Source organism: Poecilia latipinna, unplaced genomic scaffold, assembly GCF_001443285.1.
Source record: "Poecilia latipinna isolate Pla-1442-1.1 unplaced genomic scaffold, P_latipinna-1.0 Scaffold1727, whole genome shotgun sequence".
NCBI classification, from domain to species: Eukaryota; Metazoa; Chordata; class Actinopteri; order Cyprinodontiformes; family Poeciliidae; genus Poecilia; species Poecilia latipinna.
In genome coordinates, this window is record NW_015114343.1 from 208,486 (window position 1) to 225,468 (window position 16,983).

At 40.5% G+C, this 16,983-nt stretch overlaps 1 protein-coding gene across 4 annotated transcripts in view; it reads right to left on the minus strand.

Annotated features, from left to right (window-relative positions):
* Positions 1–16,662, minus strand: part of LOC106964844 (myosin phosphatase Rho-interacting protein-like) — a 56,439-nt gene extending 39,777 nt beyond the window's left edge. For 2 of the 4 annotated variants that reach the window (XM_015060580.1, XM_015060582.1), the window contains exons 1-6: positions 16,553–16,662; positions 16,304–16,369; positions 5,433–5,584; positions 5,264–5,348; positions 5,004–5,175; positions 4,099–4,531 (exon numbers count right to left, since the gene is read on the minus strand). In XM_015060580.1, the coding sequence (XP_014916066.1) occupies positions 4,099–4,531; positions 5,004–5,175; positions 5,264–5,348; positions 5,433–5,584; positions 16,304–16,369; positions 16,553–16,567 (923 nt within the window). In that variant the 5' untranslated portion in view covers positions 16,568–16,662. The remainder of the gene's footprint in view (positions 1–4,098; positions 4,532–5,003; positions 5,176–5,263; positions 5,349–5,432; positions 5,585–16,303; positions 16,370–16,552) is intronic. The other 2 variants (XM_015060584.1, XM_015060583.1) reach the window with 1 other exon arrangement.
* Positions 16,663–16,983: the final 321 nt, after the last annotated feature.

Below are 16,983 nucleotides of genomic sequence, written 5' to 3' on the forward strand. Positions count from 1 at the left end.
GCAATGAGTTTATAGCAGCTGTGTGAATAATCTAATCACCTGTTGATTTGTAGCAATCCACGTTAACAGCAGATATAGAGGGCCCCAAAATAAAATTTGAGGTGTAGAACAATAGGTGCCTGGCTATGCATTGCTATAGCAGGCCCCAACTACTAACATTATAGGTAGTGGTCCAGATTACTCTGAAAATCATATAAACCAAAGATCTTAACATTAAATCTATACAAACACAGTTCAACTCCAGTCGGAGGAAAAAACAAATGTGGCCGTTGATGAGGCCGTGCCAGTGAGATTAAACCTGCATGCAGAGGGATGAGATATTTGTAAATCTGTAGCTGGAGTTTTAGCAGCCAGTTGCTCAGAACCTTGGCTGAGGTAGCAGAGTTAAACAAAACAAACCATTGTTAAGCTGCACCACAACATATTATGTAAAAGCCCAGGTCCGTTTGTGAGTAATGAGTGCCACATACTTCCACAGTCTTTAGTAAAGCAATAAAACAAATGCAGCGCGCGTCAAAATAAAAAGACCGAAGAGAAAAGAGGAACATTTCGTCCCTGGTCCCGCTTGTTTAAATCAACATGGGAGTTCCTAGTTACTGACATAATTCAAAAGATCCAGCAGTGGAACTGATCGAAGGCTTTAAAAGGCAGATATGATAGAAAAAGTAAAATTCCTACACTTTTAAAGTAACTTGTTTACAGCTTCTGCTGGCTGTTAATCGGTTAATACTATTTCTGACTCCCAATATGTGATCAGCATCTGGTCACACTGAAGCAGGCCTTTTGGCGAAGGGCCACGGTGCTGATCCATCTCACAGGAACAATCAGTGAATCAAAGAACAGCCCACTCTCACATCTGCAATCGTCCTCAATCTGCGACACAGTGCGCTTAATGTTCGGACACTCGCCCACACGGGCCTTTTGTTCAGTGACAGCGATCTACATTTCAGAGAGGAAGGCGGTTAAAGCCAGTGGGAAATACTGTATAACTCTAGCGTACATGTTGCCCTTATTCGGGGGGCGGGGGCCTCGAAGGCTGGAGCTGTTGTCCTTAAATGGGAATAAATGAGAGGGGAGCAGAGAGAGGTCTAACGCCCACCAATTGACTTCCTTTTGTTTTTGTTTTTTTTGTTGTTGTTTTTTTTAAGCATCAACCGCAAGATGGGAAAATGAAAATCTCAACCACATTGAAGTTGATTGATTGTGTAAGTAAGTAAGAGTCCAGTAAGATGGTTTTGATTCAGACAGGAAAAATTCAGACAGGAAAAATATGGGAACTTAAAAGGCTAAAATGAAGTTTTCATGTTGAATCAACAGCTCCATGGCTTTAAGGAGATAAATTGTTTCCTTTGTCACACTGGGTATTGAAAAGGACCGCATCGAAACTGAAAACAGCAAACTTGATATTCATCCTTCAGTGAAAAATTCAATGTGGACCTTGCAGGTCATGGGAAAAAAAAAAAAAAAAATCAGGCTTTTAGTTTCTGACCGACCCAACATCTTGGAACATTCTTAGCTGTAATAATGTTATCTATACCATTCATGTATTGTTTGATTCTGACAGAGATTTATGTACAAATGAAGAACCACTAAAGTCTAACATGCTGACCTTCGAAAAGATGCTGAGTTTCCACACCATTACTCTCTTTGTTTTGCAGACTAAAATATAACAGGACAGCAGAATTTGTCTATGTTGCTTTGATGCTTTTCTTGGTGTTTAGATTCTGGAGGATTTTGTTTTTTTGGCAGTTATTTAGTGAAGAATTGTAAAAATAGTATGTAATTTCTGACAGCGTCACATAAACGTTCAGTATTTATGTCGATTGCGGATGTAAAAACCAGACGGTGGAAGTGGACTAGGTGAAGCAAAATATCAACTTTGCTTTGTCCGAGCGCATTTCTGCATAAAACATATTAATAAACTCCTGACCAGTAACAGTGTGGCTCAAATGTAGCTTGGCTCCGTTCATTTCCATCTTCATTTTTGCCAACCGTGCACACCGTGACGCGCATGTCAAGCTAGGTTTTCCAGGGAATTTGATAAAAAACGTCCTTTAATGAAGATAGAGTTTGTTGAATCCCTCTCTCTTTCATTTTTGTAGTTTTTTTTTTCTTTGTTTTGGTGCTTTGCGCATGGCTGGCGACGTCATAATGCCCCGAGTTACAAAATGAACTCTGGCAGACAGCGGATTTGATTTATTGTTTTTAAAACTGATTGAGACATTTTAAAATCAATTTTAAAACTGTAAATTAGAATCCCGATACTTGTATAAATCTATTTTTTGGCATAGCCCCAATGTGCACGTTTGTTACTCCAGTTTGTCTGGTTTGTTGTTCTCTCTTTTTGCAGGTATAGAAGCAGACTTCAGACTTATAAGGTTTTTATTCTCTCTAAGCTTCTTATCTCATCTCCCTTTAAACCTTTTCTTTCACCGTTCTCCTTTTCTTTTCTGTCTCAGTGTCCATCACATTTGAAATAAAACCAAAACAATTTCTAACAAAATTTTAAAGATATGCTTGTGAAAGTAAATCTGTCAGACAACAGTTCTGAGCCGCATCACCAGACATGCCATGTTTAAAAAATGTAAATTTAAACCTCAACATTGTTGCATTTCTTAAAACAAGGAAAAGTGGGCCATGTCTGTACATAAGAGCCTAAAATCTTAAACCGCAAGGCACCTTCTTGTCTACCAGTGCAGAAAAAGTAGATGTGTGTCCACCTACATCTTCACTGGCAAACACTGACCACTCAAGTTGCACATTTCTGCTGGACTCCACCTCTTTTTTTTCCTTTCGAGCCCGGTACAAGTGCAGGGATCTAAATGGCACAGGAAGAGAGGGAAGAGAGACCCCCTTCCTGTCACGCCACCCTCTTGCTACTGGATTTGTTAGAAATGTTCTGCTCTCTGGTGTGTGGGGAACCGAGATTCAGATCACAGAAAGCCCAGTGACAAACCCAGGTGTTTATTCAGTCTGAGTGAGAAGCTATGGAACGAAGGAAAGTGATACGAAGAGATCACTCTTAAGTCAACATGTCTTAATTTGATGAAATGCAGCCTTTTCGCTCGTCTCCCATTAAAACCACATCAATTTATTGAGTGTGTCGGAAAACATCAAAGCCTCGTGTGTGTCTGCTCTGCGTACAGACATGCCTTTATAAGGATAAGCCAGTAGCTCAAGTATTTTCAGACTGGCGTCAGCAGAACAGAGCCAAGATTCTGAGAAAGCCGTCCGCTAACCCAGTTCAGCGGTTTAAACCGGAGACAGATTAGAGGCTTCACTTGAGGGCACGGAGACCGAGTCTTATATCACCTCTCAGAATCACCTGTCTGCTCGTTTAGTTCCTTCATTCATGAATTTTCCCTGCGAGGATGCAACTTTTGTCAAAAATTATATGCTTTGGGATTTAACAAAATGAACTGCTGATCAGAGGAAAACGGTGGTATCAGATGGTTTCTATTGGATCCCAGTTCTGATCAAAACCATTTTGTTTTATGCTTAACCAGTTAAAGCTGAATCACCTCATTCAATCAGCTGTTTCTAAGTCATATTGACTGAAACGTCATTGTATAAATTAAAGGGGTAGTATTATGTAAAATCAACTAAGTTGATTCTTTCATGCATGTTTGAGAAATCCTTTAATCCCCCGTGGCAACCGTTCAAGCTGTGCAAAACGTCTGGGGGGACCTAGCTCTGCCTTCCAGCTCCTCCTCAACTCACCTCAGTTCCTTCAGACTAGCCAGAAGCAATTAGCAAACACCTGGTGGAACATCTGCTGAGCTACTTCTCAAAACACCAATGGTAAAAACGTTGTTAAAACATTAATAAAGAAGCCATGTTGTGATGACTTCCTGGAAGCGGAGTTTCAGAAAGAGCAGGAGTTTTTAAAGAGACAGAAGCCCAATTTCAAAGCGATAAATTACAAAGTAGGTAACATGGTGACTTGATTGTAATATAAAATAGTACTATGTCCCTTAAAGACAGATAATATGAGGAAACCCGATTACCACAAAGGACTGCCAGATCACCAGAAAGACATAAAATAAACAAGTGAAAAAAATATTGAAAATTAGATCTCTAAATGAAAGAGTGACGGACCTTCTCTCGGGACTGAGGACGGCCTCTCTCTCCTGCCTGTCGGGGCTCCTGAATCGGCTCCTCTTCTCTGCCTTTCTAGCCTCTGCCTCCAGCCGCCGGGAGCGCGGTGTGTCGTGGTGGCCGCCCCTGTGGCCCGCCGGATGGCTGTCGGTGCTGGTGACCGTGCTGCCGCTGGCGTCCGAGTCCAGGGAGCTGACCGAGCCGCTGATGTGGGAGCCGTTTGAGAGCAGGGAGCTGCCGGAGGGAAAAGGGTCACTGGGCGCCGGAGACTGGCAACGCGGGACGCCTCCCAAGCTGGAGCAGGAGCCCGTCGGAGAGAGGGGGCCAACGGAGGGATGGGGGGCCGAGCTGTGCAGCGGCAGGCCGCCACGGTCCACTTCGTCACCGTTCACCGATCCGGCATCAGAGCCCTGACCCACAGGCACACAGTCACCTGGTGATGAAGGAGAGCAGAGACTGAGAAAGGCCATGATGAAGAGTTCACAGTGTCTGCATGAAACGAGTGTTTCGAGGAAAAACTCTTGGTCCTTTTTAGACCATTTTAAAGTTAAAATACAAAAGTTTAGGTTTTAATGTACTGCTGATATTTCAGATGTACATGTTTAAACCGTCATATGAAAAGGTAATGAGCAGTTACCACTTTTAATCAATGGAACAGAAAATAAAATCTGAAAATACAAATTCTCTATCCTCTAATTTCTCTCTAATCTAGAAACTGGAATATTTCCAAAGTTTCACAGATTGTTCTGAGACTCCCAAATTGCTCTGGTTAATAAAACTGATTCTAATTCAGTTAATTAAATATCAATTGATATTTAACTCTTGAACAGTTACCTGGGACTCCAGAAAATATTAATCAATAAAATCAATGAAGTCTGACAAAGTGAAAAAAAAACCTAGCTCACTTGCGGAGGGCAGCGGCGAGCCCAGCGGCTGGTCGGCGCCGGCCCAGGCCGCTGCGCTCTCGGCCTCCCGCTGGTTCAGCTCTTCCTGCCAGATGATGGAGCTCGAGTCGGGAGACTTGTCAGCTTCGGGGATTCCTGAACCGGTCACGGCCACCTTGGCTGGACCCGGCTCCTGAACATCGACAAGCACAGGGAAAAACAGTTTAAACCAGGAAACGGACTGTGACTCGCTGGCTGGTCACATCATGTGAAAACTCTACCTGGGAGGTGGTGGGCTCTACTTTTCGTTTCTTCTTCTGGTTCTGTTTGTTAGTTCGGGGGTAGACGATCAGCTGTTCACTCCACCTACAGGAAATCAAAGCGAAGTCACCAGATGCTTCCCTGTTACCATCCTACCAACTAAATGAGAAACCCAGCAGGAGACGCTACCCGTTGATGATCTCTTTATTCTCCCCTCTGATGAAGTACTCCTGCTCAGGTGTGACGATGCACAGAGAGTTCTTCTGGCCCGTCTTGGGCTCTGCGTCGATGACGTCCGTGCAGAGGTTCATGTTCACTGTGCCCTGAGGCAGCGTGCTGGGCTGGAGGAGACACAGCATGACACCTTTAAAGCCGCGTACAACAACATGGACGTCAGATGCAACGAGAGAAAGAGAAACAGGTAAATGTGGGAACAATTTGAAAAGGGACCGTTCTGGTTTGTTTTCAAATGTCCATGTTTGGATGGTGGCTGGACTAAACACAGATATCTCTGCTATCTTATTCCAAATTGTTTTAAACTGTTCGATGTGGTGAACAAACATCTCTCTGCCGTATAATATGTTCAGAGAAAATGGGGGAAAAGACTCGATAAATTCTGCTAGATGATACATTGTCCCAGGAATTATTGCGATAATCAATAATATTGTCATTTTGAGACCATAATAATAATAATAAAGGAATATTAATGCAAGTACACCCCTTCAAAGATCACAAAAATTGACTAAAGAATATTTAACAGTGGAAAACATTTTAAATATCCAAAATAAATTAGCAAAATAACCAAAACTGTAGTAATTTACATTAATTATGAAGTATATTACCAAAGCTGTGTTTCAAAAATAATCATTCAGCTTTGACATAAAAAAAAAAAACTGAAAAAAGTTCAAACGAACTACTTTGTACTGAATGTCAAATGTTTGTAGCATTTTTCAAAATGCTGGCTTTTCAACATTAATATTAAAGGGTAGCATTTCTTTAACGATAATTCTCATTTTAATTAATAAAGTGATTAATTGATTTATTGCTTATTGTGACAGGCTTACTGCTTACTCAGGATTCCAGAGTAAAGCTGTTCTGTGTGTGAGAAGAATCAAAGCATCTACAGATAGAACGTTTTGTGTCTTCTGAGCATCCACTCAGATTCTCGTTACTCTCTTATCAGACTGATGTTAGACAGGTGCTGCTTCCAGCTCCTTTTAAGGCCACAGAGCAAAGATCCAGCTTTATTAAGATCGGAGCGCAAACCCACAAGAGCTGCCAAATAAGGAAATCACAAAACGTCACAGTAAAGAGTGTTCAGATGCTGTGGAAGAATTTCCCCTATTAGAAAAGAATCCAGAGCGCAACCCAAATCAGAAAGACAAAAATCCAAAAAAAATAAAAAATAAAACTGGTGCAGTTTCTGACATCCAGAGACTATTCAAGGATAAAACAACCACACATTTAGTACATTCTGGTGCCGATTTATGAGGATAAATAAGAGACAGTTGAAGTTCTGTGTGGCTCCTTGCAGAACATAAAGAGCTACTTTAAACTGGGCCTTAATGGAAAAAGAATGGCTAAATTCATTAGCTGAAAGTTTAGACCGATCACAGGTATGTCGGATGTTTTCCAGTCTCTAATTTGAGCCGTTTCCAGTTTCTCTTTAAGGATCAGAGTTTAAAATATATTGCGTGGTTATTTTCTCACATGAAGAGCTGAGGCGACGTCACACTGTGTGCTGTGAAGCTGATGTAAAAAAAAGTATCAAGTGTTTAGAAGTATAGTGTGAATGAAGTTTGGGTTAAAGTTAGGAACAGACAAGTAATTAAGCATGATAAATTTCGCCAGATGATCACTTGTCTAAAAAACATTACTGCAATAAACGATAGATAGTATTGCCATTTTGAAACTATTTTCAGCTAATGTAATAATAATAAAGACTTAGTAATGCAAGCATACCCACACAAAGATAAAAAAAATTAGAAAGAACATTCAACATCGGAACTGGAAAACTTTTAAAACACCCAAAAACAAACAAATAATTAAAACAGACTATGATGTCTGAAATCAAAATTGTATTTTCCCAAAATAACAATCACTCCGTTTAGACGGGGAAAACAGGAAAAAGTGGCAGGTAGAGCAAACTGCAAACCAGCTACTTCATACTGGGTGTCAAATGTTTGCAGTCTCTCAAAATGCATTCTCATTTATAATGCTTTTCTTTAGGACATAAAAAGAAATGTGATTTTTAATCATAAAATGCACAGGTAACCAAATTTAATCAGATTTTTAAATTAATATTTATTAATACTTCCATTGAGAAAACAGTAAATATAGCAATCCTGAAAATACAGAGTTTTGTGGGTTTCAAACGTTATTAATTGAAATTTATCGGGGCAACGATTAATCAGAATTGTGTGAAATTTATCACGATAAATGATACAATAAATCTCCACTGCTTCCTTGGACTGATAGAAGTACATCAGTGTGTGTATCTGCTTCAACAAATGACTAAACAAGAACCCATACATTATTTCAAATTGGCCTTCTAGCAGAAACAATACATTTTATCTGAAAAGTTGTGATCTGCCGTTTTTTTTTTCCCTTCTTCAACCTCTCAAGGAAAATTGTGATTATTGTAGCAGCGGTGGCGTCTCTGCTCAAGGTTGTACTGCATACATCTTTGCCTAATCCTGACGGTAAAATGATCTCCAAAAGTTTGCCATCTGCAGCAAGGCCTCAAATTAAAACATTTCAAGGATTTCCTGTATTTAATGGAGACAAGTTGGATGCAGCGAGCGCTGGGCTTCAGAAATGTCAACCGCCTGAGACGAAGCAGACTTTGCTATCTTAGTTGTTGCTGTGAGGTGGAGCCTGAATTCCTGCCGTCCATCTGATCCCGGCTGACTGTCAGTTCAGGAGAAAATCGTTGCTTGGAAACAGCTCTCCGCTACTGGCACCAAAACAAAGGGAGACGCGTCGGCCAAGACGAGCGCTCAAACGCTAAATTGTTCGTCCTGGTTCTCATTTTCTCCGCAACTGGACCAGTTCTACATTTTCCTGTTGTGTCTGCCGTCCACAAGGGGGGCTATTTATAACTCTGCAAGGAGAGGACATCGAAGGAAAGAGTGTCCTCGTGGAGATCTCAGGGCCTTCCATTAGAGGCTTCGCTAAATGAAAATAACCGCTAAAAATACAGGAGACGACTAAATAATAAAGTTACCGAAGGAACAATAAAACTCTTGTGGACAATAAAAGACTTTGAAAGTAAGTGGAGTGCATCCACTCCATAAATGATATAAATCCTCCAGGAGGCTTTTACAGGCTGAAGTTTACCTCAGCAGGCTGTAGAGAGGAAACTGCTGTTTTCTAAGCAGCAGGATCCTCAAAACAGCTTCATCCATCAAAACCGAGGAGACAGAACCCAGCTGCCTTAAGACCAAGAGCCTTAAGAAAAAAACAGCATCCGATGACAGTTGTTCTCACTAGAGGCCGGTTGGTAGAACGGATGTTTAATTTTTAAGCCAACATGTCCATAACTAACGCGATTTCATGATAAATTGTGCCAGACGTTATTGCGATATATGATAATATCGTTGTTTAGACATCATTTTCAAGATTTCAATAAACTTTAAATTCTAATCAACATTTAACTGGAAGACAGTTTAATATCCAAAATAAATAAACAAAACAACAGAAACAACAAATGAAATGAATTATGAAATCTCTGTGAACAAAATCGTCCATCAAAAAAACTGGTTAAGTCCAATGTATCAGACTGAACCGGTAGAAAGAGAAAAATAGTAAATGACAGGGTTTCCCCCTTAGTGTATTATAAGCCTGGCAGGCCACCAGGCTTTACTTGTGCCCTCACCAGGCTAAGCATTGTTTATTTATTTAAGTCTTTTTTAAGACTTTGTAGTCGGTGTTCAGGTATTTATTTTCTAATCTTCCAGTAATGCATAACTATCAAGTAATATTTTCAAATTTTGACTTTACATGTCACACTGTTGACTTAAGTTAGAAGGATTCAGGTGTGGAATAATTGTTTGGAGGACTTAAAAATTTGTTTTTCAATCTTTAAATTAAAAAAAGCTATAAAAAATAATTTGCTAAACAAATACAACAATGTTAGATCATGATTGTTTTTCTTACGAGTGTTTACAGTCTTTGCTGGAATTCCTTGGAGATATGTTTAAGGAAAATACACAGGAACAAATATGCTGTTTTGATTTTGATGATGTTATACATTAAAAAGTGAAAATGTGTTTCTAGCCACACTGTTTTCGGTCCATTGACAGGAATTTAAATATTTACTTCTGGGTTGTTTTTGTCTTTTGCTATTCTCATTTTGTTTTTGTTTTCAGCATTGTCGGTTTTCTTTTCTTTTTTTGACTTGTGAATGGAAAGGTTAAAAATGACCAAAAAAAACAAACAAACAAAAAAACCTGCTGTAGATTAAAGACTTTCTCCTTTAGCCCGTCCTCAATGTCATTGACCGTTCCAGCCTAAAGCTTCAGGCCGCTCTCCTTCGGCCATCATTTCACTCAGACGCGAAGAGCTCGCTAAACCTCTGCTGTTGTGATATCAGGAGCGTTGTGGATCGCCATCCGCTCTGGCGGGCCGTTCGTGAGGAATGTCTGGGTCTGGGGCACAGCTGACTTTTCCTCTGTGGGTTTCAGGGGCTAACGCTCCCTTTCCCCGCAGCTCTCTGGTGCCGGGGCTGCAAGCACGCTGCTGTTCACCAAATAAGGGCATAGCAGGAGGAATGCTGCTTTAGATGGAAGAGCATCTTTCCCCTCTTTTTGTGGTGAAAATACTTTAGTTATGTGGGGCAAGAGTTTCAAATAGACTGCTGCCTAATCGGCGAAAAATAGCGAGACACGTCATTGCTCCATGGGCTCAGAGGGTTAAAGCATCAGTAGAGGACCGATCGGTCCTTTCAAGTACAATGAAGCTAATTCTGCTAATAATAAGGTGAAATATCTTATCAGTTATACCTGAAACATCCAAGAGATGATTGCCTTTAGAGAAAATAAAACCACTGAACAAGATGGTAGCTTATATGTGTCTTAGTAGATCGTTGAGGCAGTTTTCTAAAACCTACCTACTGTCAGGTGTGAGGGAAGTTATTACTGTGATAAATATTGCTAAATTACATGGGTAAGAGTGGTTCGCTAACAGGAAGTAGGAAGGGAACAGGCACGGATCTACTACTAATATCATAATATACCGATGCTTTAAAAAAGTTGAGGCTCTGACGAAGAACAACTGCCCCTCCCACACAGGTTGACAGTAACTATCCAGCTAATATCAACGTAGCTATGTTTAGGAAAAATGGCAAAAGACAATTATTTTCTGCTCAATAAGTCTTTTTACTGCATAACTGCTACATTTCATTTAGTGTTATTTATGTATATCACACTTTTTTTTTTTTTTTTGCTCAAGTCTATGTCTCAAAATATCAATACTATGCACCGATTTGAAAATTTGGGCGAATACCAATATCTGATATTAAGATTGCAGTTAGGGCCCATAACATTTACTGATACCCGCCTTTCTGCTTCAATTAAAACACCCCACAATCCTTTGCTGCATCGCTATCACATGACCAAACACCTTCCATCCTTTTCCAGCAACAAGATGAAAAAAATGCTTGTTTCACTTATCGATAATGACATTGATGCCGATCTACCTAATAGAAAGCAATATTGTATTTATCAATGTTAGATTAAACCAGCAGAAGAACAATGTTTGCATTTCTAATGTAAATGAAAGTAATTTAATCACCCTGAAGAGCTAACATTTCTGTGTAGGTTTTGTAACACCGCTCTACTTCAAATATTGTAATATCGATGGTTTGAAAAAGGTTTCTATTTGGGAAGCACCGATGTGAAAATATGGGCCAATATTGGTGCCTAATATTTCATCAATATTGCTGCCATAGCCTATAACTGACATTTACCAATATTATATTTAGTTCACTACCTGTTTGACAGCTGTGTCTCAACACAGGGGGCGCTGTATAACAGTTTGGCCACCCACATTTTTGATTCTATTAAAAATGTTTAATTTCACATGGACAATTTTGGGTAAAGTTTTGTGAGTCTTTGAATTCATTCAGCACCCCAAATTTGCAAAAGAAAACGAATAAAAAAATCCTAGAAATACAACTGGCCTCCACAGAGCTCAGCTGTTTGGGCCTAATAAGATGGAAACAAATATCGGACCAATACCGATATGTTAAAAAATTACTAATATTGGCTCATACTGATGTTGGTGACAATACAGGTCCTGCTCAAAAAATTAGCATATTGTGATAAAGTTCATTATTTTCCATAATGTAATGATAAAAATTAAACTGTCATATTTTAGATTCATTGCGCACCAACTGAAATATTTCAGGTCTTTTATTGTTTTAATACTGATGATTTTGGCATACAGCTCATGAAAACCCAAAATCCCTGTCTCAAAAAATTAGCATATTTCATCCGACCAATAAAAGAAAAGTGTTGTAATACCAAAAAAGTCAACCTTCAAATAATTATGTTCAGTTATGCACTCAATACTTGGTCGGGAATCCTTTTGCAGAAATGACTGCTTCAATGCGGCGTGGCATGGAGGCAATCAGCCTGTGGCACTGCTGAGGTGTTATGGAGGCCCAGGATGCTTCGATAGCGGCCTTAAGCTCATCCAGAGTGTTGGGTCTTGCGTCTCTCAACTTTCTCTTCACAATATCCCACAAATTCTCGATGGGGTTCAGGTCAGGAGAGTCGGCAGTTCAATTGAGCACAGTAATACCATGGTCAGTAACACCAGTGGTTTTGGCACTGAGAGCAGGTGCCAGGTCGTGCTGAAAAAATGAAATCTTCATCTCCATAAAGCTTTTCAGCAGATGGAAGCATGAAGTGCTCCAAAATCTCCTGATAGCTAGCTGCATTTACCCTGCCCTTGATAAAACACAGTGGACCAACACCAGCAGCTGACATGGCAGCCCAGATCATCACTGACTGTGGGTACTTGACACTGGACTTCTGGCATTTTGGCATTTCCTTCTCCCCAGTCTTCCTCCAGACTCTGGCACCTTGATTTCCGAATGACATGCACAATTTGCTTTCATCCGAAAAAAGTACTTTGGACCACTGAGCAACAGTCCAGTGCTGCTTCTCTGTAGCCCAGGTCAGGCGCTTCTGCTGCTGTTTCTGGTTCAAAAGTGGCTTGACCTGGGGAATGAGGGACCTGTAGCCCATTTCCTACACACGCCTGTGCACAGTGGCTCTGAATGTTTCTACTCCAGACTCGGTCCACTGCTTCCGCAGGTCCCCCAAGGTCTGGAATCAGTTCTTCTCCACAATCTTCCTCAGGGTCCGGTCACCTCTTCTCGTTGAGCAGCGTTTTCTGCCACACTTTTTCCTTCCCACACACTTCCCACTGAGGTGCCTTGATACAGCACTCTGGGAACAGCCTATTCGTTCAGAAATTTCTGTGTCTTACCCTCTTGCTTGAGGGCATCAATGATGGCCTTCTGGACAGCAGTCAGGTCAGCAGTCTGACCCATGATTGCGGTTTTGAGTAATGAACCAGGCTGGGAGTTTTTAAAAGCCTCAGGAATCTTTTGCAGGTGTTTAGAGTTACTTCGTTGATTCAGATGATGAGGTTAATTGGTCGTTCAGAGAACCTTTTCATGATATGCTAATTTTTTGAGATAGGAATTTTGGGTTTTCATGAGCTGTATGCCAAAATCATCAGTAGTAAAACAATAAAAGACCTGAAATATTTCAGTTGGTGTGCAATGAATCTAAAATATATGACAGTTTAATTTTTATAATTTTTAGAAGGACCTGTATCATGAATCCCTGGTTCCCATTACTAGAACACTTTCTAGAGGTTGTTTTTAGCTCATCAGCTGCTTTTAATTCTAGATAGGAGCTTTGAAAAGTCAACCTGATGTGTTCTGAGTAACAAAAAGATCAATCTGTCTGGATATGGCTTCTGTGGGACACTTCCATCTCAACCATACCTTCGCTGTCCTCCCCTAATAACTTGAGGTCATTGGGTTAGCCACATCAATGAGATCAGGAGTGTGAACAGGTTGGGGATCGACGCTGACGCTTCGGAAAGGTTTAATCTGAGGGGTCTGGAGCACAAAGAGGCCATTTCCCTGACCCACATTTCCTGCCTTGGGGAGCAGATGAAAAGACCGACAGACAATGTGTTGGACAGTTTTGGAAATCGTCGTTACAATGAGAGGAAAACACAACTGCACACCAGCCTGGGTGTCACTGGAAACACATTATACAGTGGAAGCGCGCACACGGTATTTTCCGAAGTTTCCTCCCATTGTCACCGTCATCTCTGGCAACAGAGAAGGAGAGAGTCGCCATAGCAACTTCAAGGCAAAGATGATACGAAGCTACTGCCCCTTACAGACACAAATACGAAGCTAATGGCAGGCACACAGTAGCAGGTATCTGTGTGTTTCTGGCAGGCTAGCTGGTAGTGTGTGGCCCCGCGCAAGCAGACTTAATCTCCAGTCAGATCGGCCGGTATGGGTTTGGTCACCCATGTCGCATTCCCTCGGCGACACACACCAGCACCGCAAACAGAAGCTGACTTTCCTCTCCGAGTGTGTTCCTGCCCTCGCAAGCGCTGCAGTGATTACAGGCCTTGACCTCAGCTACTGCTCTCACCAACATGTTTAACAAGTTTGAGGTGAAATTATTCCTATTCTGCAGCACCACTGAGGTTAACAAGCAGTTTCCACTGAGCTCGCACATTTCAAGCCCCTGCTGATGTGGCGGAGTGTGTTTCTCTAAACTTTCTACGGTGGAGATGGAGAGGCGCGGTTGCGTCGCCGTGACGCCAGCCGAAATATCGGCTTTATCCGTGTGATTGGAAGCAAGACAGCCGAGTCGGGTGGGAGTCTCATTAAGCCCACGGTGCTTCCAGCAGCCGCGCTGTTTTTTTGTCCGGGGCACAAACGCGTACCAATCAGCTACATGCATCCTCTACAGAGTCGACCAAATACATCTTCTGCTGAAAACAAAACAAAAAAAAAAAAAAAAAAAAGAAAAAAAACTGAAGGCGAACAACAGTGAATGGAGCTGGAAAGCATTGTTATGAGTCCAAAAATTCCCCACACTGTGTTTACTTAAAGCGGGCCACCCTGGTACTCCGTCAGCCACCCAAATATACTTGGCAAGATGTTCTCACATTCATCTCGTAATCTTTTTTAACAATTCTAAACAGAGAAATCTATTATACTGCTGCCAAGGAGAACCGGACACTTTTCCACAACCTTTTTAGCGTGCTGCATTTGTTTTGCTGCTGTGATTTCTCTCAGAAACGATGCTAAAGACTTTCTTTTGCAAGGTTAAAAACAGTTGATATCCTCCAAACAGTAGATGAGTCTCGAGGGACTTTCATTTGGGCCAAATCTATATGAGGCAACAGACAGTAAAACAGGAGTCAAACTCAAAATGGTCAGTTTAGAACAAAAGCAATAAGCGACGGGACTTTGACATGTTAATTCTTATGAATTATTTACATAGATTTTTTTAATGCATTAAAAATTTTGACAACATTTGTTACATATTAAAGTTCTGGGCGGACCCTTAATATTTGCGCTTTTCTGGTACCTCCGTAAATCTGTCGCACAAACGAGAACTGCAAACGGTTTTCTTGGTACACTGCTGGTTAACTTTTGTTTCAACAAACAATCTGATCTGGAAAAGACTATTGCTGTGTTCAAGTTGTGCTAAAGGAGTTAGCCTATCAACTAAGCTAATCAAGCTTAAAATAGCATCTCAATGCTAAACATGTCGCAGCAGCACAGTTTTCAACAAGGCATTTAAAAATTTAACAACAAAAAAGTTGCGGTCAGTGTTGCGTTTCTCAACCACCACTTCCACTCTAAAAAGTTACTGGCTTCAAGGAAAACCACCCAATGCAAACAAGATGACAGCATTCAAATAAACCAGACTGGCAATTAGCTTTAGCCTCAAGTTCAGATTCCTCTGGGTTCACAGTAAAATTAATAAGAGATAAAATATTAATCTTCTGAAACAACCAACATAAGAATCCCAGCAGTTCTTTCTCATACTTTTACTTCCAAGGCAATTTATGCTTTTCTAACCAACATTTTAGAGGATAAAACTTGATAAGCCATACAGACATTAAAGGTCAAAAATGAATCTAAAATGTTAAATTACAATATAAATTTTAAAAAATTATATATCCTAACCATATCCAACTATTCCTGCCTCCCTAGGCTCATACTGGCAACACTGTACGTCAGGGGTCACCAAGTTTTATAAAGAAGGTAGCCATATTGGATTTTCAGGTGGTGGAAAACCTCTGACCACTCCACATGGACTCTTCCATCTTGTCTTTAATTGTTTGAAACTTGAAAATGTAAACGTGAGCAAAAACTAAGCAAATAATGAAACAGAAATCTTTTAAATAATCATCCAGTGATTACAGAAGAATTTTTTTGCTGTCCAATTTTAAAAACAGAGTCCAAGTTGTGCTGTAGAGTGGTTTTAAAATGTCTGTCAGTACGGTATGCAGAAACTGACATACAGGTTAAAACTATAAGAATCACAAATGGACAGAAAATAGACAATTTATAAAGAAAAATAGATGTAAATATTTTTATCAGGCAAGTAAGTTGTATGTGTTGTATGTCTTCTGTGTTCAAACAATGTAAAATCAAAGAATAATTTATAAAACAAAAAAAATGTCTCTCAGTATGATAGTGTTTGTAAAACCGATTCAAGTGATATAAGAAAAGTTTAATCCCAAGCAATAGACATCTGCAACAGTAACGAGATGCATCTTCAATGTATTAAATAATTATTTGCAATCGATTAGTCAAAGACAGAAAACATTCAACGATCTTTAGGATTCAGCATTTCTACCTTTTCTGATGTCTTGAAATGTGAGTAAAAAATCCTTTACCTTCCACTTTGATATCATCACCGTAGAGAATCAACAACCCAAAGCTTGAGCCAGCTTGATGCTTCAACAAACCCAAAGTGGGAGGAGTTTTCACTCACCGACTCGTCCAAGGCGAAGCGCAGGCAGCCATGTTCGTACAGCACGAAGAATCTCCGCTGCCATTTCTGAAAGCACAACACACATTTCTTCAGAGCAGCCCAAAGAACAGACCTATTGTCCTTCGTCCGTGGAGCAAAAGAAAACAATATCCTAAAGCATTTGCTTTCATTTCTTAATTTCAGATTGTGAGGAACTCCACCACAGAGCTGAAGAAACGTCTGCAGAGGAGTGCGTGTAGGCGTACTCACCCGGGATCTCTGCATCGGATTGTCAAAGTCCGTTCCCTCAGGAGCCAAGCACAGCCATCCAGCATAAATAGGCTTGGCCTGTTTAAAAAAAAAAAAAAGGGAAAGAAGGGTAATTTAGATAATTATTAAAGCTGAGGCAGAATGTGAGCTTTGGGGAGGCTGAGTAAGAAAGACTCTGGTTGAATTTAATTGAAGGAAGCCTTTTAGGATCCAGATGTTCCTCTGTTGCTATGGTGCAAGCATTCGCACACAACCAGGTTCTAAACATCTGGTCTGTGATCAGACTTTTCATGTAGGACATAGATTTTAATCAATCAATCAAATTTTTGATTTGAATATTTATTTTTGGAAAATCTGGATTTTGTTTTCCACCAACGAGTGATGTCATGTTCAGGGCGGCCATCTTGTTTGACAAGAGTGTTTTTCAGCTT